General features: G+C 41.1%; 1 protein-coding gene across 1 annotated transcript in view; it reads right to left on the minus strand.

The window, feature by feature from the left end:
- Nucleotides 1-14,416: 14,416 nt before the first annotated feature.
- UBE2G2 (ubiquitin conjugating enzyme E2 G2) overlaps nt 14,417-23,576 on the minus strand; it is a 75,810-nt gene continuing 66,650 nt past the window's right edge. The window contains exons 5-6 of the mRNA XM_030209943.1: nt 15,648-15,788; nt 14,417-15,486 (exon numbers count right to left, since the gene is read on the minus strand). Coding sequence (XP_030065803.1) covers nt 15,374-15,486; nt 15,648-15,788 — 254 coding nt within the window. The 3' untranslated portion in view covers nt 14,417-15,373. The remainder of the gene's footprint in view (nt 15,487-15,647; nt 15,789-23,576) is intronic.

Consider the following 23,576-nt stretch of genomic DNA (forward strand, 5'->3'; position numbering starts at 1 on the left):
AAACAAAGACAGTATCTGAATTCAAGATAGTGTAGGACAAGCACGTAGGATTGTTGCAGTTGTCTGGGTCTTGCCACGTCTGAGTAAGTAGAACCAATGTTTCAGCCATTGTGCTGTGGGTTTCTCCAGGGTATGCTGTGAGGTCTGCAATTTCTCAAACCAGATAAGCTGGGGTTTGAAGGTGGTTTCCTCAGGACCAACAGACTTTCCTGCTTCTTTCCCACGAAAATCTCCTTCCTTCCTTCCTTCCTGAGGAAGACTGTCTTTTTTCATCTGTCAGTTCAATATTATCCAACCACTGCTAGACAAACTCTCTCAGGAAATTTTTTTTCTATACATCTAGGCCTGACTACTACAATATTATCTACTCTGGTCTTCCTTTAACATCCCTGCTCCGTTTACAAACAGTTCAGAACACTGCACTTAGAATCCTTACCTGCACAAAGCATTATGATCATATTACTCAATTTATTCAATATCACTGGCTTTCTATCCAATTCAAGAGCCTTACTTTAACCTTTAAGACTCAGTACTCTCGTAATCCATTTTACCTAGCAAACCTTGTTGTCCCATATGCCCTTCCTCGGCTTCTCCATTCTCTAAACAATCTTCGTCTTACTATTCCATCTCCTAAGGTAGCTCAGCTTGATTTGATTAGGACAAGTACCTTTCTCTGCACGACCCCCTCTCTTTGGAATTCTTTGCCCTCTCAAGTGCAACTTGAAACCTCATATCCCACTAGTCTTAAGTATTTTTATTTTGGGTGCCAAGGGTCTGCTTTCAAATAGGGCTGGGCACTTTGCAAAATAACACAAAACTCTGCAAAAAGACATTCAAAACCTATATAGCAAGCTTACCAAACCATAATAGTCCTAACTCACCTAAGAAAATACAGTGCTGTAAATATTACATGGGTCCTAGAGCACCAATAAAATCTATTACTGGGCAACTAAAACAAGCTATAATGGTACAGATTCTTACACAGACATTACATGCTAGCAGAATCCTTTACTTCAATTGCATATGCAGAACATGGACAGATCGTCACCTCATACAAAATAGGAGACCACAAAAACTGAAATGGAGACCCTCGTCCCCTCTGTCCAAGAAAGTCAAACTCTATAGGCAGTGGAATGCTGGTAAAAGAGAAACAGAAATGCATTTTCTCTTGTACTCTGCAATATACAGAAATAAAAAAAAAGTACATTTAAAAATATTTGTATTTTCTACCTCTGTTTGGCATTTTATTTCTAATTGGACAGGCCCCAATCTCTCTTCCACTCTTCTTGTGTCAGTCTTCTCCTAAATTATTTCTGAGATTTGACCTTCCATTTCTTTACTACTCCTGTCTGCTGCTGATCTATGTCCCCCCCCCCCCCCCCCACACACACACACACTTTTCTCTTCTCTGTCTTTATAGCCACCTATTTGATTTTACCCTATTTCTCCCTTTCCCCTTTTTTTTTTAAGTCTCCTTCTTTTTACCTCATCTACCTACTGGATTTTTCCCATCTCCTTTTCCTCCCCTCTCCAGTACTCTTGTTCCCCCTCTCTCCCTAGTTCTCCATTTCATAGTAACATAGTGGATGACAGCAGGTAAAGACCTGAACCATCCATCCAGTCTGCTCAATATCTTCTATACTCTCCCTCACTTACCCTGCATTGCATCTCATCCCCTCATCAGTCCCAGCTCCATCTCTCTCTGTTCTTCCCTTGCCTCCATGCTATTCTTTTAATCTTACTCTCTACCCCATTCATATTGCCTCTCTTTCACCATCTTTTTAACCTCCTTTCCACCTTCTCTGAACCCCTTCAGAAACTCATCCCCTACCCCTCAAGACCCCTATCCCTTTTCAGTGCCTCATTATGTCCCAGCCTTCCCCCACACCTCATCCCCTCTCTCTTACCCCACCTTCATTTCACACCCTCACTCATTATCCCGACCCAACACTATTTGCCAGATCCTCACTATTCCCTTAAAAGTCTCTCTCCATCCACAGCTCCCCCCCCCCAAACACTCCCCAACTCCCAGTCATCTTCTGCTCTGCTCCCCTAGTTCCCTCCTCTAGTTCCCTCCATCTTTTGTTCGTTTCTCCTACACCAGAGTCTCTTCAGCTCTTTCCAGGGTCTACAGTCCATTTGACATTTCTTCTCTATCCCCATGTCAACCACCATTCCCTCTGCGCCTGTCTTGTCTAGTACCTGCCTACTGTGACCCCATCCCTCCTCCTCCTTGTGTTCTTTTCCCTATCATCCCAGCACAGGCATCTCTCATTTTTTCTCGCTCTTCATCTTTGGGTCCAGTGTCTTTCCCACTGTTCCCTCTGCTCACCCCTTCCCTCTAGCCTCTCTCTCCCACTCTCATCCCCACTGCCTTATCCAGTCTTTCTTCTGTCCAGGCCAACTCCTCCCCCCCCCCCCACCCTCAGCTGCCCTGTGGTCAGGCATCTTTTTCCCTCCTGCTCTGCTCTACTGATGCAACATCTTTTTCTCTTCTCTTCCCCCCCCCCCCCCCCCCCAAGGTCAGGCATCTTTCATCCATGCCCCTTCTCCAGAACTAGCATCTTCCACCTGTGCCACCTCCAAAAGTCTGGCAACTCTTTTTATTCCCTTCCTCCTCCCTCCTGACACTCTTCCAACCTTCTGATTCAGCACCGGCAGTGTCAGCAATCATGGCAATCTCTACACCTGTCTGCCATTGAGTAGAACAGCTTGTTATGATTTTTCATCTATGGAGATCAATATTGTTTGTTTAAAGATGAGTTTTGTTTTGTAACATTTTATTCTGATTTTTCTCCATGTTTTACTGTGTATGGTTCTTTTGTAAACACCTCGGGATAGATGGTATATACATTTTTTAAAGTCTGGCCAGTTCCGGAAGCCTTCTTTCTGCAATGGCTGCCGATGCAAGGACAGGAAGATTGCATCAGAGTAGGCAGGATGCTGCAGAAAGCTTCAGGGACCAGCCTACCTTGATCGCTGACATTGCTGTGCTGAATTAGAAGGCTGGAAGAGCGTCCGGGGGGGGGGGGGGGGGGGAGGAAGGGAATAAAAAGAAAGACCTCAGCACAAGGGGAGTTTGAAAGATGCCAGACAGGGAGTGAGACATCTTCTTCTGCTACTTTCCTCCTATGTTGCTGACCTGAACATGTATACCCTGGAGGAACAGGGGTGATATGATACAGACGTTCAAATATTTGAAAGGTATTAATCCGCAAACAAATCTTTTCCGGAGGTGGGAAGGCGGTAGAACGAGAGGACATGAAATGAGGTTGAAGGGGGGCAGCCTCAGGAAAGATGTCAGGAAGTATTTTTTCACGGAGAGGGTGGTGGATGCTTGGAATGCCCTCCTGCGGGAGGTGGTGCTGATGAAAACGGTAACAGAATTCAAACATGCATGGGATATGCATAAAGGAATCCTGTGCAGAAGGAATGGATCCTCAGAAGCCTAGCCAAAATTGGGTGGCGGAGCAGGTGGGGGGAAGAGGGGTTGGTGGTTGTGAGGCGGGAAGTACTGTTGCGCAGACTTGTACGGTCTGTGCCCTGAATAAGGCAGGTACAAATCAAGGTAAGGTTTACACATATGTTGTCTTGTTGGGCAGACTGGATGGACCGTGCAGGTCTTTTTCTGCCGTCATCTACTATGTTACTATGTACCAGCCAAAACTGGTGTGGAAAAGGGGTGGCAAGCTATTTTTCATAGCAGTGCCTAGGTTCCTACCCCCCCCCCCCCCCCAACAGCATATTTGACCCATTGCTCTATCAAATGCTGCTGAAAAGCTAGGTTCATTCAGTAAACCATACTACTGAAAATCAAACAGATATTCACTGTGTACTGTGCATAGTGACAGGATTGTACCTGCAGCTCCATGCAGGTTACACCCCTCTATGTCATTAGTTTTCCTTTGAGCCCATCCTCTTGCTAGATATGTATTCTCTGTATTTATCCCACACCTTTTTGAACTCTGTCATTGTTTCGTCCCAACCACCTCCACTGGGAAGGTGTTCCAGGCATCCACCATCATTTCAGTGAAAAAAAAATATTTTCTGACGTTCCTTTTAAGCTTACTTCCTTGAGGTTTCATTTCTTGTCCTCTAGAGCTACAGCTCCCCCATCTTTGAAAAATATGTTTACACATTAATACCATTCAAGTATTTAAACATCTGTATCATAGCACCCTGTTTCTTCTTTTTTTCTAGGGAAGGGGTGGATAATCTTGGATAATCAAGGGCCACAACCCAGTCAGGTTTTCCCCCAAAGAATATGCATGAGATCTGTTTGCATGCACTGCCTCCACTGTATGCAAACAGACCTCATGATAGTTTAATTCAAGAAATCTTGAAAAGCTGACTGGGTTGCAGTCCTCAAGGCCCATGGGTGCCCTGCTCTAGTTTTGACATATTCAGGTCTTCAAGTCTCTCCTCATATGTCTCCTGGTGCAGACCCCATAGCATTTTGGTCACCTTTCTCTGAACTACTTTACGTCTTTATTTTTTTATTATTTGCAAAATTTATCTTCCAAAATTGAATGCAGTAGTTTTTACATGATTCAAGAATTTTGTGCTTCCCTACCACATCTTGAGGCAAGCAGGCTCACGCAAGGGCCCTCTACAAATGAATTGTAGAGAGGCATTATCATCGCCTCCCTTCTCTCTGTACAGCCTAATATCCTTTTGGCTTTGGCCACCATCTTGTCAAATTGTTTCGCCACCTTGAGATCCTCAGCCACCATCACCCTGAGGTCCCTTTCCTGGTCCGTGCACATCAGCCTCTCTCTTCCTACCATCTACAGCATCTTTGGATTTCTGCACCCAAATACCGTAGTCTGCATTTCTTTCCATTAATTGCCAAGCTTCTTATTTTTATAGATTACTTCGTCTTGTCTACTTCCTCTGGAGTGTCCACTCTGTTGCAAATCTTTGTACCATCTGCAAAAAGGAAACCTTTTCCTCCTATCGCTTCAGCCCTATCACTCACAAAGACAGTGAACAGAATCAGAACCAATCTCAGACACACCATTACACAGATTTCTGCTTTCCAAGTGAATTCCATTTACCACCACCCTCTGTCAATCAACCAATTTCTGATCCAGTTCACTACATTAGGCCCCAGGCCTAGGGCACTCAGTTTATTTAAGCCTCTCATGAGGAACAGTAGCAAAGGTTTTGCTGAAATCTAAGCAGACCATATCCACTGCATGCCCTCAACCAATTCTCTGGTTGCCACGTCAAAGAAATCAGATGTGTTTGGCATAATCTTCCTTTCATAAAAGCATGTTGCCTCAGATCTTGCAAACTATTTGATTCTAGAAAGTTCACTAGCCTTTCTTTCAGCAGCACCTCTGTTACTTTCCTCACCACCAAGGTAAGGTTTACTGGCCTGGAGTTTCCCGCCTCTTTTCTGTTACCACTATTGTGACGAGGGACCACATTACCTCTTCTCCACTTCCATGAAATATCTCCATTCTCCAAGAATCTGCTAAATGCATCCTTTAAGAGGTCTTCCAGAACCTCTTGGAGCTCTCTCCCTCCTGCTCAAAATTTACTGTGCTTGCAACATTTGATTTAGACTGATTGTAGCCAGTCAAGCACCCACATTATTCAGCATCTAATGCACAAAGGGATTCTGCATCGCTTTTACCGTTAGCGGTAACAGCTACCAATAATCCTATGCAAATGTATTACAACATGGTCATTAGTATTAAAATGAGCATTCTGTGCAATGCACAGAAAGGAGCACCTACCTTTAAAGTTCAAAATTTTCCAGCACATCGGGAGAAAAGTTTATGGCAAGCACAATGCTTGAATGCAAGGTCCAAAGAGGTACAGAAAGGTTATTCTTCTGCAGGGTCTGTGAAGATTTAATGGCGGTTTCTTCTTTCTGCTATGGCATAACAGTACCCACAACCTTTAAGACACTTCTGTGCACAGGTCCAAGCAGAAAAACCTGTATCTACACATGTACTGGAATGTTCTACACGTGTATCAGCACACAAATATTTTATGTGCAAGATATTTGTGTGTTGCAGATATTCATTCACAGACCATTCCAGCACATGCACACCAACACTTTCGTCTTGCTTGGACATGTGCCCTTAGCATAGAACCTTGTGCAGATGCATCCAGTATACTTATTGCATTTGTATCCCACATTTTCCCACCTATTTGCGGGCTCAGTGTGGCTTACAATAAGACATGCTTTTACAAAGCAGCACTAAAAAGTGGCATTAGCACACCCTTCCGTGGGTCTTTCCCATGCACTAGGGCCATTTTTAACTCAGCAGTAAAATGTCCTGTATTAATGGCCATGCGCTGCTGCCATTACCCTGTGAGCCCTAATTGTCACTTATGTGGTAAGGGTTCACACACAAATCAGTTAGTGTGCGGTAGTGTAGCTACATTGATTACCACAGAGACACCCCCTCCACAGTAAAACCTAAAAATAATTTGTGCCATACGGTGTGCATCCGCTACCCTGGAACTTACCAAAAGCTGTCTGAGCATGGCTCGCAGCAAGTCCTTTTAAGCTGTGATAAGCAGACACTAGTGCTTACCACAGCTTAGTAAAAGGACCTCTTAAAGTTGCACGCACTTGTTATGGTCACAGAAAACAAAAAAAAAAACTGACATTAAATTCTTTTAGCTAACTCTTCTATGCTGCCCTAAACCTGACAGTAAATTTCTCATGTTGTGCATGCTTTAGAATCCCATTTACCTCTGTGCGTTGTGGCAGAATATCTAATGGGACTCACTAACATCCATTTTAAAATACTGTAGACCCATGTGTACTCTTACCAGTACAGCACAAGTTAACTTCTGCAGTGAACTCCTTTGTGCATTTTGCACCCAGTAATATGCTCATACCCCACAGTAACATATGCTTCCATTCACAGCAGCTATCTGCATCAGCCCCTCAGACAGATCAACTTTTTTTGTGATTTGTCTCATTCCTCCATCTATCCAGACATAAGGGGCCCTTTTACTAAGCTGCGTTAGGTGCTAATGTGCACTTAACACAGCTTAAAATGGCATCCTGTGATGACTCAGGCTCACACTCCCTGTGTAAATATATCGTGGAACTCCCACCCAGTCAGCAGCTTAATCAAATATTTTAAATGTGGAGAAAGAAAAAAAGCCTCAGGGTCGCCACCCAGTCAGTCCACCTCAGCGGACTATAAGGCATGAGCTCGGCCTGCCATCACATAGCTTAAAAAAAAAAACTCCACATATACTAAATGTCAATCACCAATTCTATTATGTGATCTGCTGTCTACTTTGTGTGTCCACTATAACTTCTATCAATGTACTGTATCCTCTTAGTGAAAACTCTTAAAGCGACCCAAATCCTGTTGCATCCTATTGAATGCAAATCTAACAAGTCTTTCAAGAAGAAGTCACCCAAAACCACATAGCTCAATGTTATCACTAGTGTCCTTCTCCGGGTGGCACTTCTCACTTCATGACTGGGTGGGAGTTCCACGATATATTTACACAGGGAGTGTGAGCCTGTGTTAGGAATTTCATTTATTGATATAGCTTGAGTGTATTATTATCCTGTGATAACTGCCAAACGTGCGATAAAAATTTTTAATTTGAGAGGGCATGTCGGAGAGCGGGCATTCCTGCACCAGTCAGATTAGCTACATTACTGTGCGCTAACAGCTTAGTGCAGGAATAACACGGAAGCCCTTACCACTTACAAAATGGGCGGCAGTAAGTGCTCACGCAGTAAAACGTTTGTCTGCACAGGAATGGCAACATTAGTGCATGGCCATTAATACAAAAAGGCTATTTTTATGGCTGCGGTAAAAATGGCCTTAATACATGGGGGGGGGGGGGGGGGGGGGGGAACACACACAAAGGTGTGCTAAAGCCAATTTTTGCTGCAGCTTAGTAAAAAGACCCCTACATTTGAGAGTTGGGCTGGTACCGCACAAGACTGAATTTTGAGACTTAAGAAAAAAAAAAGGGAAATCGATTTAGAGAATTCAGAATTGTAACAGCATGAAGGGGAAAATATACCTTTATTTTTCAAATATAAATTTTAATTCCAGCATAAAGGATACTGCATTTCTGAACAAATACACAGAGATAAAATTAATTTGATGTAGTGTGGACTATTCTTCTGTGCACATTGTTAGAATATACAAGTCATGTAATATTCAGCAAAAGTGTCCTGCCAGTAATATCAGCAATTTTAAGTTCCCCACAAATCTGCAATTTTACAGTAAACTGTACTTTTCCCTGTGATCTAGGTCCAGAGGTCTGACCCTATACACAGATTCAGAGAGTTCCATACAAATTTCCTGTCATCTGGCACACTGTTGCAGTAGATTTTGAAGATAAAAATCCCCCCCCCCCCCCAAAAAAAAAAACCTCTCAAGTATACAAAATTCAGAAAGAGAAGGAAGATAGACATGAGCAACCTTAACTGAATCTACACATAATTCATGTGTTCTGTTGCAAACTGAACAAAGTTTCTAAAAAAAAAAGTGTTTATCTTTAGCAGTGATATTCTCCTCTAGGGAATAATTTTAAAGCTATGAATGTGCATAAGAGGCTTTTTGCCAAAATGACTTGTTAAAAAATTACCTAAAGCATATTTGGGTAAAGGTATGCACATTATGCCATATCAAGCATACTTTACCTGCAGAGGTATTCCTGAGGACAGACTTTTGGCTTACATGTATACTTTTGCATTTCCAAAGGTATGCACATAAATTTTCTCAAAGATTTTGTGCAAACTACATAGTAAATGTCTCTGAGTAGTTCCAGTGGAGTAATTAAAAAGGAAAGCATGCACAAACTCCCCTCAGCCATTTTTCTCCAAGCTGAAGAGCCCAAGCTATTTCAGCCTTTCCTCATAGAGCAGTCATCCCATCCCCTTTATCATTTTCGTCACCCTTCTCTGTACCTTTTCTAATTCCACTATATCATTTTTGAGATGCGATGGCCAGAATTGAACACAGTATTCAAGGTGCAGTCGCACCCTGGAGCGATACAAAGGCATTATAACATCCTCATTTTTCTTTCCATTTCTTTCCTAATAATACCTAACATTCTATTTGCTTTCTTTGCCGCCACAGCACACTGAGCAGAGGGTTTCAAAGTATAGTCAATGATATTTTAAGGAGACAGTAATGTGGTAAAGATGGACAAACATTTTTGGCTACATGCTCTTAGTTTAAGCTGACATCGCAATGGGAGCATGCTCAGTGAGTTTGTTGCCCAACTGCACAAGGTTGGTGATATTTTGAAAGTGACTGCATGTTGGCAAGAAGATAAGCCTCATGCCTGTTGTAATGAAATTAAAGTGTTTTACACATTCCTGAACAGGAGCAAGATTAAAAACCCATGTCAAGAGACTTTATTAACTTTTTCTCAAATAGGGAAAGTCCCTCTGTTATTATTTTTTTTAAACATACTAGGATTATTTTTAAGTCACATTAAGTAGTTGATAGTCAAAATCAAAGTATGAGGTTAATTTTAGAGGTAAGCATATATTTCCATGTGAAAATCTGGGGCTATCAGCTACATAACAGTCAACCAGACAAGTTATATTATGTGGAGGAAGGCTAGGGAGCATTCGATCAGTGTGTCAAAATGTTAACTGGACAGCACCAATATCCAGTACTATCGATTAACTTTAGACCCACATATTCAGTTATCTGGCTTAACTATACAAGTCAGTCAAATATTTGCTTCAAGATAACCAGACCAGCCTGCTGTAAATTAGGACCAACATATCTTTCCGACAGAAGAGCGTACCAAATAAATATGATAATTCCTCTTTAACCATATAAGTTCAGGTTCAGGGAAGGTCACTATTGCACTCTTAACCTTCCTTTGAAGTTACAACTCTAATAGCAAGTAAGTGAGCTAGAATACCATGAGCTTTCATTCATACCTACTGGGTTTCTCCCCTCCTCTTCATCCTTCTCCACTAGCCGGAGGCCATAGACCACAACGTTTGGGAGAACCAGGTAGGAATGCACCTCTCTCTTGACCAATTTGTGTCACTATAGAGCAACAGGTGCACCTCTCCATCTGGGCACTGTGAATTTGCACCTGCAGTATTGGGAATATTTTTAAAGGGCTAATCTGGGGCAGTGAAGGGATGAGGGACTATGTGCAGAGAATCACTGTAGGACCTCATCAGTAGAGACTGAAAAGCAGGGCCATGTGTGAAAAACACAGTTGCTCTATGGTAGGGTGGGCCATGAGGCTAGTACCGCTATTCCTCATGAAGTATAGTATGAGAACTGAATGTAAGCTTTCAGAAACGGCAGTGCTAACCTGCCATAGGGCAAGCCCCTTGAAAAGCAACATTCAAAGCAAATTCCAGAGTTTTTAAAGTTAAAATAATTTTGATTACTCCAGAAATTATATAGTTTTAAAATATACAATTTTAACTTTGAGATCACCAAATATATGGAAATCATAATGGAATCAATTATAGTATGGCAGCCTTACATCAGACTTAGAAGACACAAAGCAGACACACATCGCATAGGTTTGCTTGTTATCAAATGATCATCTTGCAGTTTCCTCTTCAGATTCAACTAAGGAATTTAGAGAACCAGGATGCATACATAAAATGTCCTGAAGTGAATACATGAATCTTGAATAAGCATATACATAAAATACTGCAACGAATACAACATACTTTAAAGTGCTATTTTTCCAGCAAAGAGCTGCTTCAGACTTCTACTGGAATCTGAAAATATCTAACTCTAGTTCTAGTCAGGATCACAACAGAAAGCAAGATCACTGAAGTAGATCCATCAGGAAATTCAGTGTGCCAGAAGGAAGAATGGTCAAGTGGGTTTTAGACTGTGCAATCAGGTACTTCCATCACCTTGTGCACAAGGTCTTATTCTCCAAGTGGGTCTGAATTTTTTTATATTAAAATAATAATACACACAGGGCTACTGTGGCATTGGATTTCAGTTGAATTGTTAATACGCAGCATGGGAATATGAATTGAAACAAGCTATCACTTAGGGCTTCTTATCCTAACACTACCATCAAATCTCTGTTGATTACAGCAATCGTCATATAGCTCCATTCTCCAGCTGATATGGTAATAACATTGTCACTCTCTCTTTTCCAAAGCTGTCATCAGATCTGTGCCAATAGCTGTATTTATGTATCACCAATTCTATGGCTGTAAAGTACTTCAGGCTATATGGTTACATACAATGGCTGTTCCTGTTGAAGCTTAATCTTTGAAGGTCATGTACTAAAGTGCACCATGTTGCACACACTAATTGTGAATTTTGCATTCTGCTGTTGGCTCATGCATATGAGCTGGGAAGAAAAACAGAAAATGAAATACTGTGGCCCACAATTTACAAAAAGAAACAAGCAAAAAATATTTCACAGAGTTTAACTATGTCCCAACAGTCAACAAGCTCCTCTGCATGATTCTATATCACAGCAATATATCAAAACTATCAATTTGAATAAATGTTTGCACACTGAAAACTGCATGCAAAGTTTTATTCAGTGCAAAAACTAACAATTTCACAAACTGCACTGTGTGCTCAACCACCAAGTTGTGTTACTTGCTATAATACACACTCATCATCTGGGAGTGTAGTTATCATTGTGGGCTACTGTTAACTGTGTTATTTTACCACTAACTTGTGCTATTTTAGCACAGGTTTCATTTTATGCAACAAGACTTAGTTGCTAATAACTGGAGTTAACAGTAAAATAAGTCTTTTAACAGTAGCCCATGCTGATAAATCCCCCCTTGGCGTTTTATCATGTGAAGCACCATTTGGAGAGTTTTCCACTCAACAGAACATTACTTTTCATTTTTCTATATTGATTTTCATTGTTAAATACATTTAATTGTAACTATTGTATGTGCTATAAGTGTCAAATTTATTTAAAAGAAACAATAATTCCGCAAAATTCTTGTGCAGTGCAAATGGTCAAATATTCTAGGGCTAATTTTGTTCTTGTGGAAAAGATGATATTTAGATTGGCTCAGGGTTTCATCAGCTCAGTCTGGCACAGATTTACTCCTGTGCATAATTTTTGCATGTATTAGTATTCCATTGCAGTTTTCAGATAGGTTTTGCAAAATGACCATGGACCCTTTTGAGAGAATGTAATGGTTTGCGTGACCTAACTTTATCTTTTTCAAAACAGTGATAATTTCAGAAGACCCGAGTTTGGAGCCAAATGCCCGTCAGGCAACCAAAGAAATGAAGCACAGCTTTGCAACACTATCGACCAATGTACACGAGGGACACCAACATCTGAACTACAAGTTTGAAGAGAATTTAGATATAGGTAAGGAGGAGAAAAACTTCAGAGATGTTCTATTTTCATTGTTTTCAATACTACTTATTTTTAAAGGTGGCTTACCCAACTTCAAAAAGACAATGTCAAAATATGATCCAATGCAACATGTAAACTGAAAATACAATAGAAAAACAGGTAATCATTTATCTAAATCAGTGGTTCTCAACCCAGTCCTCAGGACACACCTAGCAAGAGATACATTTGCATACAATGGCAGTAGTACACGCCAATTTATTTCAATCATACTCAGTGTGGAAATTCTGAAAACCTGTCTGGGTGTGTCCTGAGGACTAGGTTCAGAATACCTAATCTAAATTGAAAAACAATTTCAAAAGACATGTATAAAACTTTCTTATAAAGTCATATTCCTTTTATACATTTTCAGCTGATGAGAGATTCACTTCAAGCAATCACAGATTGTGATATCTCCCACACAAAATATACATAGAAGGTAATTTTATAAACAATTTTCATACATAAAACACTGACTGAGGCATATAAATGAGCTCTTACTAAATTGGGGCATGCCCAAAAGTACATGTGATACTAGCCGGCATATACCTGCACAGTAGGTGTGCTCAGGGGCAGAGTGTGGGCAGAGTTGTCATTTACATGTATAATCATACATTTACACCTGCTCTTCCATACAGGCACTATTTCTACTGGATTTGCGCCAGTGTTTTATAAAGACACACAAGCACCTAGGTGTCTTTAGAAAACAGGGCAGAGAGGTATCTATTTTTAGGCTATTAACCTAGGCACCCTGTTATAACGTCCCCCCCCCCCCCCTTTTATAGTCTGAAAAATCAGTTTGATTGATAAATCTGCCCTGATATATATCCATCAAATGCACGTTTCAATTGAGTCCTGGTAATTTTTCTGATAAGCAGAATATGGGAAATATATCTTGGCCAATCTCCTATTAGCATGCCAAACACAGCGAGGGTGACAAAAAAAACACTGAACAAGAAAAGAAGATGTCCAATATACGGAAGCTTTATTCAAAACTGGACACGAGTCATGTTTCGACCAAAAGCGGCCTGCCTCAGGAGTCTTCTTTTTGATGTATGAACTTTCTAGCATGTTCTCCTGAGCGTTTCAGCTTTAGCATCTGTTCATGAAGAATCAGAAATAAGCAGCATGATACTACAGTCCAATTATATATTAGTTGTCCACAAGTAGTATGCAGCATAATATCTATAATCACAAGGTTAGCTAGAAAGTTCATACATCCAATAAAAGACTCCTGAGACAGGCTGCTTTTGGCCAAAATATGACTCGTGTCAAGTCCTGGATATTTTGAAAAAAGCTTTCGTATATTACATCATCTATTGTTCAGTTTTTTTGTCACCCTCGCTGTGTTGGTTTATTTGTGAGACTGCAAGGGCTTCTGTTTATATTGCAATCTCCTATTAGGCATTAACAAATTGTTGCATAAATCATGGGTGACAATAATTCCCAGGCTATTATAGCATCTCTCAAGAAAGATGCAGTGCCTCAAGAATCTCTAAGTATTCCACCCCCTCTGTGAGTTATTGTATAGGGCATTTTGCTTTCTTCAGAGTCAATTAGTGAAGGTTCTCAATTCCATTCCAACAGAAGGTGTGGAAGCTACTAAAGACATCTGGAGAGAGGACACATAGATACTGCAGTAAACAGTCTTGAACAACATTTGGGAATTAACAGGCCCATATGTCAGAGAACCCCTTAAAATAATCTGCACAACAAAATCAAGGCCATAACTAGAGATGGTGCAAAAGATGAAAAAAACAGAAGACTGTATTGCTCTCCTCCCATCTCCCAGTTATGGAAGAGAAGAAAGAAAACTGGAAATCATGGTAGAGGGGGTAGAAAAAGAGAGGAATAGGAATGGGAAGGCGCTAGTGTGCTCACCTAGCCCAGGGGCTAAGGGGTTAATTCTATTTATGTGGCATCTATTCTATAAAGGAATATAGGTACCTACTTTCTTTTATAGCAGAGGTGAGCAACCACGGTCCTCAAGGGCAATGACCCAGTTGGGTTTTCAAGATTCCCACAATGAATATGCATGAGATCGATTTGCGTGTATTGCTTCTATTATATGCAAACAGATCTCGTGCATATTCATTGTGTGAATCTTGAAAACCCAACTGGGTCATTGCCCTTGAGGACCGTGGTTGCCCACCCCTGCTTTATAGCATACTAGCTTCACAAGTCCAATATGCATGTAGGCACTTAGGCACAAGAACTTACACCGGCAACAGAGCTAGCATATGTGATCGTGCCTAAACGCTGGCGATACATGTGTAACATATGTTATTCTATAAGTTATGCACATGCAAGTCCCAACAACAATCTGCTCAGACTCCGCCCATGTTTATGCCTACCTGTAAAATACATGCAGTAAAATAGCTGCACTTAGATGGATTTTTGGCATGTATGCACATATGTGTACACTGGTATGTAAATGTTACTGTCTACTTTATAGAATTATCCCGCCACCCTTCCAGTAATAAATTGGACACTCATGCAGAAACTGAAGCTAGGAAATCACCGACCATCCAGCTTCTAGATTACTGGGTTAATCCCGTAATACTGAGAGAAAGAGTCCAACTCTCATCTGCCACATTTTACAGCCATATTTTTTTACCTGCCTAGAACACTGGCTCTCAACCCAGTCCTTGGAGCAGACTCAGCTTCCCAGGATATCCACAATGAATCTGAATGAAATAGATTTGTATACAGCGGAAGTGGTGCTTGCAAATCTCTCATACATATTCATTTATATCCTGAAAACCAGACTGGCTGATGTGTCCTGAGGAATGGGCTCAGAACCTAGAAAACACAGCTTATCACTAAGGTTGAAAACATAGATTTATCAGCTAGCTAGTGTTTCTTGAATGAACGTCTTGACTTTTTGCTTCTTCTCCCCCTCCACCCCCAAAAAGCAGCCACACAATACTAAATAAAACCAAAAGCCTAGAGAATGCATTGGTAAAATCTGCTTTTTGGTACCAATACAGAGCACGCTGATCTCCAACGGTCTCAAAACAATGAGCACTGTCTAGCTGTTATTTTAAAGGCTAAGTGACTTCTTTACAATCTGCACAGCAATTTTATTAAATTGTTCTCGGTCTTCCCGCCACATTTTAGATGCATCCACATTGGCTCCACTCTCATCATTTGGCTCTGAAATGAGAAAAACAGCAGTACAATTAATATACACCTCTTTTGGATGGTTCTATCATTGTTTCTCCCCTGCACCTCCTTCATGCAAGTTCCACAATAAAAATCAAAATAATAAACCAATAATTGACATGATGATAGATGTAAACCAGAGAGCTGCTCACCTGCTAACATGCTGACAACTGAAAGCAGAATCTTCTCCACACTCTGTACTGGGCTCCATCGCTCTGCACTGCTCTCATAGCCCATTGGATCATCCCCTGGAGCATGAAGGATGGAAATACACACCCTGCCATCTGGGTAAACTGTTTGAACAAAATTCATGTCTTAGAATCTTTTTAGTACTTTCCCACTTTGGCTTCAATTATCACTTTTATCCCTTTCTATCACACAATTGAACCCCTCGCTCAACTGTAGGTCTTCTCCTATTCACACTCCAAAATATATATATATATATTTTTTTTTTAAAACATTGATGTCTAGTCTCAACTAGAGGCAGGTGATAAAAATGGATGTATTCCAGTACTTAAACAACAAAATTCAGTGACTATCGAACTCATTTTCAAAAGAGAAAAACATCTCAAAAGCGGCACAAAGCATAAGATGGGCATTTTTCACAGGAAAACGTCAAGTTGTGATGATTTGAGATGGTTTTCTCTGCAGTTTGTTTAAATCGCAAGGGTGGCCATGTTGGGGTGTGTGTTTTGGGCAGGCCCAGAATTTGAACATTTTCCCAGGGCAAAAACTGCAATGTTTTTATCTGGACCTCCTTCAATCACGACTAAGTCACAAAAAGGTGCCTGACTACTGGAGGGATTACAGCATGACCCCCTCTTAATCCCTGAGTGGTCACTGACCCCCCTCCCACCCCCAAAGATGCGACAGTGACAATACATACCAAGTTCTGTGACAGCTTTAGATATTATGGCCAGTCCTATTAGAGCTGCAAGCTTGTCCCAGGAGTAGACTAATAGTCAGTGCAGTAGACCGTAGAGAAAGGGACCCAGGTCCATACTACACTCTAGTACACTTGTGATAGAAATTGTGAGCCTTCTAAAACCCATAAAATACCAACTGTACCTATAGCTAGGAGACACCTACAGACCAGAGGGTTTTTGTAGTGGTGTACAGTTAGGTACAGTAGTTTCTTAGGTGTTCCTGGAGAGCTCATAATATAGAATAAGAGTGTTAAGGTGGGATTTGAACCTGGGTCCCTTTATGTGAAGTCCATCGTACTGACAACTAGGCTGCCCCCCCCCCCCTGCTCTATTGGAATGTCTGTGTGCCCAGTGTACTAGGAATGGTGCCACACAGCCATCCCTATAGCTACTTTTTGTGTGTTTTTCTCTGGGACTTTTTTTTTTTTTTTTAATGGTGCCTAAAGAAATACATACCAAGCACAAAAACATCAGGAAATTATAGATTTTCAAAAAAAAATTAGACATTTTTCCAGTTCAAAAATTGCTATGTTCAGGATGGAATTTTAGACATTTTCACCAATTGGACTTGGACATCATATCAAAAATGTCTCTCCAAATTTCCACAAAGGTTCAAAGTCAACCGAAAGCAGATTGATGAATTAAAGTTTCACTCAGTATTAGTGCTATAATTGACACATCAATTGTCTACAAAAGCACCATGATTATGATTTTGATAAAAGGTTAGAGACAGTGGAATGTGCATGCAACCTCAAACTTAATAGAAGACTAGTAATAAAGGCCCGTTTCTGGCACAAATGAAACGGGCGCTAGCAAGGTTTTCCTGGGAGTGTGTTTGCTTGAGAGTGTGTGTGTGAGAGTGATTGTGTGAGAGAGAGAGAGTGAATGTGCGAGTGTGTGTGTGAGACAGAGAAAGTGTGTGTATGTGTGTCTGTGTGCGTTTGTGTGAGAGAGACACTGTGTGTGTGTGCGTCTGTGTGAAAGAGTGTGCAAGGGTATTGTAAAAATGGACAGACTGATTCAAAATTTGGCATAGCACAACACAAACATTTGAGCCAGTTCTTTCCCTTTTTTCCTTTGCCCTCCCCTTCATGCTGAATGCTTTTTTCCTCCCCTTCCATCCCCTCTATGTCGTGTGTGTGTGTGTGTGTGTGTGTGAGTGAGAGAGAGAGAGAGAGAGGTGCTAGGAGTCCCTGTCACAGTGGAGGGTCAGTTGTTCCTTGTAGGTGTAAAGTGTAGAGAGAGCGTGAAAGACAGTGTGTGTGTGTGTGAAGGAAGGAGAGCTGTGTTGCTTTTGCAGTTATGAAAGAGAGAGAGAGAGAGAGAGTGAGAGACAGTGTGTATTCCCTGTCACAGTGGAGGGTCAGTTGCTCCTTATAGGTATACGTGTAGAGAGAGAGTGAGAGACAGTGTGTATGTGTGAAGGAAGGAGAGCTAGGGCGCTTTTGCAGTTAAGAAAGAGAGAGATAGTGAGAGACTTTGTGTATGATTGATGGAAGGAGAGCTGGGGTGCTTTTGCCGGTTTGTGTATGTTTCGCTGTAATTTTAGCGATGTCTGCTTGAAAACAATTCGCGTGTATATGTGAAGGAAGGAGAGCTGGGGCGCTTTTGCCGGTTGGTGTGTATATGGCTTTAATGTTAGCAATATCGGTGGGGAAAGTGTCGCGTTGGCGTTTCTGTGCGCGCTGGGGGGGTAGACGTGCCGGTAGCTCCGTGCAGGCTTTGTGGGGAGCCAAAGCTGCCCGAGTCCCTTTTTTATATTTGTCTTCTTGGAAGGAAGGAGGATGATTATGTATCCTTTTCGCCCCCTCCTCCCCGGTTTTTTTTCCAATCTTTCCCTTCTTACTTGTTTTAAGTGCCCCAGACGTTGGGTCTGTGTGTAGTTTTTTTTCTTGGTTTTTTTTTTTTGTTAAGGTTTAAACGCACCTGTGACATTGTTTTGAAACCTGCAATTGTTCCTTCGTTTGTGTAGTGTTGTAGATCGATGTGTGCCCCGCCCTCGCGTTAATCGTGACATCATGACGTTTGACGTGTGGGCGGGGCATGCACTCATGGAGGAAAACCAATCTGGACCATGACATTTTTAGAACGTTTAGAGAATTGTGGCCTCATTAGAACATTGGAGGTGTGTTTTATATAGAGAGATAATTGGGGAAAGGAAATGGGACTTGATATACCGCCTTTCTGTGGTTTTTTTTTGCAACTACATTCAAAGCGGTTTACATAGTATATACAGGTACTTATTTGCACCTGGGGCAATGGAGGGCTAAGTGACTTGCCCAGATTCACAAGGAGCTGCAGTGGGAATCAAACCCAGGTCCCCAGGATCAAAATCCACTGCACTAACCACTAGGCTACTCAATTGAACTCAGTCATTCATGGAAGACTTTCAGGTGGGTCCTGAGAGGTATCATTAGGCACAATGAAGAAAGATGTGAGGAATGAGGAGTGAAGAGCTGAACGGGCACACTGCAGCTCCCGTTTAAAACTTTGGGGGGAACAAGTTTGTTTGGTAAAGGGCTCCTTAGCTCATTTGGAGGGTCTTTTACAAAGGTGTAGTAGCGTTTTTAGCGTGTGCTAAACTCTAGAGACACCCATAGGAATATATGGGTGTCTCTAGCATTTATGGTACGTTTATATTTAGCACGTGCTAAAAGCACTAGCGCACCTATGTAAAAGGACCCCTTGATTAGGGGACATCAGCCAAGTTCAATCCACTTCAAATTACTCTCATTTGGACAAAGTGTGAGCTATATCACTAAAAAAATTACACAGGTTTACAAAAGTCATAGCACTAAGCAGGTGGAGAAACTATCACATTTCAAAGCAACTTCATGTTACCATATGATTTATACTGACTTCTAAGGTTCCAAGTTATGCAACAGTTGAATAATATATTCGCTTACTGTAATGATTAGATCTGCCTCACCCGTTTGGGCAGCAGCGGCATGGGCTTTCTACTAACCTGGAAGGGACTGCACATCCCCTCTAAATACTTAATCACCCCAACCTGGTATCTGCTCATGACAGTTCTGCACAGACTAAGCTGTAGCTATGTCTGTAATTAGAAAGGAACCCAGTATTCAATAGATATAATAAGATAGCTTATTATAATCTTACCAATAGCAGTACAAGCAAATCAGACAGTCAGTCACATGGTGGAACAGCATTACATGACACGTCCTCTCTCTCTCTGGCCTTCTGGAGTCTTCTCTTGTAGCTTTCCTTCTCCCTTCTCCTTCACTCACTGATCTAATATCCCTCAGACTGCTGCTTATATACAATTTTAACCCTATTCATTCCAATGGACCCTAGCTTGCTCAACAGAGATCTTGGTCCTTATCAGTTGATCAAAATGACTTCACAAGTTCTCAAGCTCTAACTATAAACAAGATATGTTCAGAGCGGATCTTGTGAGATGACTTTGCATGTTCCCCAAACCTTCCTCTAGCCCACCCTTTGGATGTTCTCACCCGGGGTGCAGCTGACCCAGTACTCTCTCTACATAACCATAGCAACTCTTGCTCATGACGTCTTGCAGGTGCCCAGTCCCAGAGCAAATGCCCCCCTCCCTTGCTAGCTCAGCACTTGCTACAGTGAAATGTAACTGTGTCAAAGGTGATCTCTGATTTTTACAAGCTAGCTCTCTTTTATATCAAAGATGACTTTGATTTTAAGAGGCCTAGCTCTTAGCCTGGGCCATTGGCCTGTATTTTACTGAGAGCAAGGGCTAGCATAACTCTTCATTACATACTTGCACTTTACATAGGGATTTGTACCTAAGCAGCAAGCCCTAGTTAAGTCTGGTTTTGTCAACCTATATGTCCAACTGCAAACAAGATCTAATTTTGTAATATACATTTTAATTGATTTAATTTTAATACTTCATATACCTCTTAGCACCATAGTATTAAAGAAGTTTACAATCCAGTTTAACGGAAAGCTGCTGTTTTTTCATTCATTTGCAGGCTCTTACAAGACTGGGGTACAGAAAGATGCAAGGAAACTCAGTTTGCACTGGGAACAAACGTGCTGCTTTGTATGAATGCGCACCCAACAGTTCATTAATGGCAAATTTAAATAAACTTGCTACCAGAGCGGGAATACGGAATTTGTTTTTGCTTTTGCAATTCTCGTGCATTGCCACAAAGCTCCTGGCTGTGGCAACCAATGAGAAATTTTATACGAGGTTTAGCTAAAGGATGTAAATAAGCCAAGAGCTCCTTTTCCAACTCACGGCTAAGTTTTACAAAACAGGTACTCACCCGTGAACATTTTCACAGGTTTGTACGAAGGCCTTTTTCTTTACAGCGCTTTGCCACATGAGAACTGTATGATCTGTTTGTAAAGTGCCAACTTTTTTCCTCCGATGCGAGTAATGAAAAATAAACCGTAGATCTAATGAATTAAGAGGGCAGTTCTATAAACTGGCGCCTTAGTCTAGGTGCCCCAGTGCTGTGCACTTGGTGTCAATTCTATAATGACATCTTGGCACCAAGATTCTGTTACAGAATATTAATGTAAAGTCAGCATTGGTGTCCCCATGTGTAGGTGGACCCTCTTACATCATATCAATAGCATGCGTAAGTTGGCATGCCTAGGTGCACCAAGTGATATGTGTAGTTCTGTAAACTATACATGTAACTGGGAGACACACCCATAGCCCATCCATGATACTCCCATGTGTACACCCTCCTTGCAGTCAGGCACTATGGTGATTAGCTACTACCTTACAGAATAGAACCTAGGGCACACAGGTTCCTAACTAGCACCTTATGGTGCCTTTGACGCATCTAAGTTACACCTAGGGACCAGCTTATACAATTGCCCCATTTGTGACTTTTTGTAGACAAAGTCATGGCTTTTTACTGAGTATTATTCATGCTAATGGGGATGAGGTTTTTCGCAACCTAGTGCAATCCATCTGGATTACTGCAATTCACTATACGCAGGTTGTAAAGAGCAAATCCTGAGGAAACTTCAAACAGCCCAGAACACAGCAGCCAGACTCATCTTCGGAAAACCAAAATACGAAAGTGCAAAGCCCTTACGAGAGAAGCTACACTGGCTCCCACTTAAGAAACGCATCTCTTTTAAAGTATGCACACTAGTCCACAAAATTATTCACGGTGAAGCCCCAGCCTACATGTCTGACTTAATAGACCTATCACCCAGAAACGCTAAAAGATCATCTCGAACTTTCCTCAACCTCCACTTCCCTAATTGCAAAGGCATAAAATACAAGGCGCTGCACGCATCAACCTTTTCCTACATAAGCACGCAATTCTGGAATATACTACCATGCAACTTGAAAACGATCCACGAACTAACCAACTTCCACAAACTACTGAAGACTCATCTCTTCGACAAAATTTATTGTAAGGATTAAAACACATGAAGTCCATACTCACTGTTTCAGAAATACACCAATACATTCTCTTCTGAATTCTCATTCCCCATAATTTTATCACATCTATACCGTTACTCACAGAAAATGATATATACCAAATGTTCTTTTGCTAATGTACTATTACCCTATCAGTTTCCCGCTGTCTCTTTCCACTGTTCCATTGTTCTTTTCCTCTGTCCTATTCCCTTAATGATACTTTGACTTTGTCTCCGCATAACGTCTCATAATGTAATCCATAAATGAGTTGTAACAAATCTTAATTCCATCATTTACAATGTATTGTAAGCCACACTGAACCCGCAAATAGGTGGAAAATGTGGGATACAAATGCAACAAAATAAAATAAATAAATAAGTGATTAGGTATTGGGGGTGAGGAAATTATTATGACTGTTTTATTGTACCCTGCACTGGACGATGTTTGTTGAAAGTAGCGGGTTATTAGTCTTTGAATTAAGATTCAGTTAAAATAAATTAACAGTCATTATTTATCAACCAAGCAATGGGAAATCCAGAGTTGCAAACTTTACAGACTCCATTTTTTATTTGTGTGTCAATATGGAACCCTTCCAGCAAGTTCATAAATTTCCTTGTGCTTCAACTTAGTTTGTATGCCATTTTTGCTGAGGGAAAGAAATTACAACATCATAATAAAAAGTTGGATTTCTATAGTTATCTTTCATATGCTTTAGATCACAATGTTCTTTACGATTTAGGAGTCATTTCACTCCCCTCCCCAGTCTATTTTAAGTTTCTGAAAGCAGATATATTGGCAACAGTCATAAAAGATTTTGAGAAATATATGTGGTCGACAAAAAATAATTCAGAATGGCTCAAAAAAGAAATTGAAGGCACGCAACAGGGAGCAGTACCATAAAACATTATACTAATGCCATTTAGTCTAGCACCAACAGAAAAAGCCTTCAACAGCTGAAAAGAAATTACATACTGCATTTTCTTATGGCAAAAGTCAATTTTTTTTGTATTTTTATTGAAAGTTTCAAATATAAACAAGGGATCCACTGTGTATCACAAAATCCAAACAAAGAAAATATCTACAGAAAAATCATATAATCAAGAACTACGATACCAAGAAAATTTGGAACCATCAGTGTATCACCTATCTAACCCTCCCTTCCATCCCCCACCCCCAATCCCCTCCTTTCACATTCAAAGGCCTTTACGGTACAAAGATAAGTGGTCCCAGGTTGACGACGTTTTAGGGCTTTTGTTCATTCTTGCTGCTGTTAAATCTTCCATAATGACCATATTTCGAAGAAAAACCTTCCATACCTCCAGCGAAGAAGCAGCAGAGGATTTCCAGAAGTGGATGTGATAACGTCAACAGGATATCATCGAAGTGGAGGAGTGGCCTAGTGGTTAGGGTGGTGGAATTTGGTCCTGGGGAACTGAGGAACTGAGTTCGATTCCCACTTCAGGCACAGGCAGCTCCTTGTGACTCTGGGCAAGTCACTTAACCCTTCATTGCCCCATGTAAGCCGCATTGAGCCTGCCATGAGTGGGAAAGCGTGGGGTACAAATGTAACAAAAAAAAAAAAATATATATATATATATTTTTTTTTTATTTTGTTACATTTGTACCCCATGCTTTCCCACTCATGGCAGGCTCAATGCGGCTTACATGGGGCAATGAAGTGTTAAGTGACTTGCCCAGAGTCACAAGGAGCTGCCTGTGCCTGAAGTGGGAATCGAATTCAGTTCCTCAGTTCCCCAGGACCAAAGGCC

This window comes from Microcaecilia unicolor, chromosome 7 (assembly GCF_901765095.1).
Source record: "Microcaecilia unicolor chromosome 7, aMicUni1.1, whole genome shotgun sequence".
In the NCBI taxonomy this organism is placed as follows: Eukaryota; Metazoa; Chordata; class Amphibia; order Gymnophiona; family Siphonopidae; genus Microcaecilia; species Microcaecilia unicolor.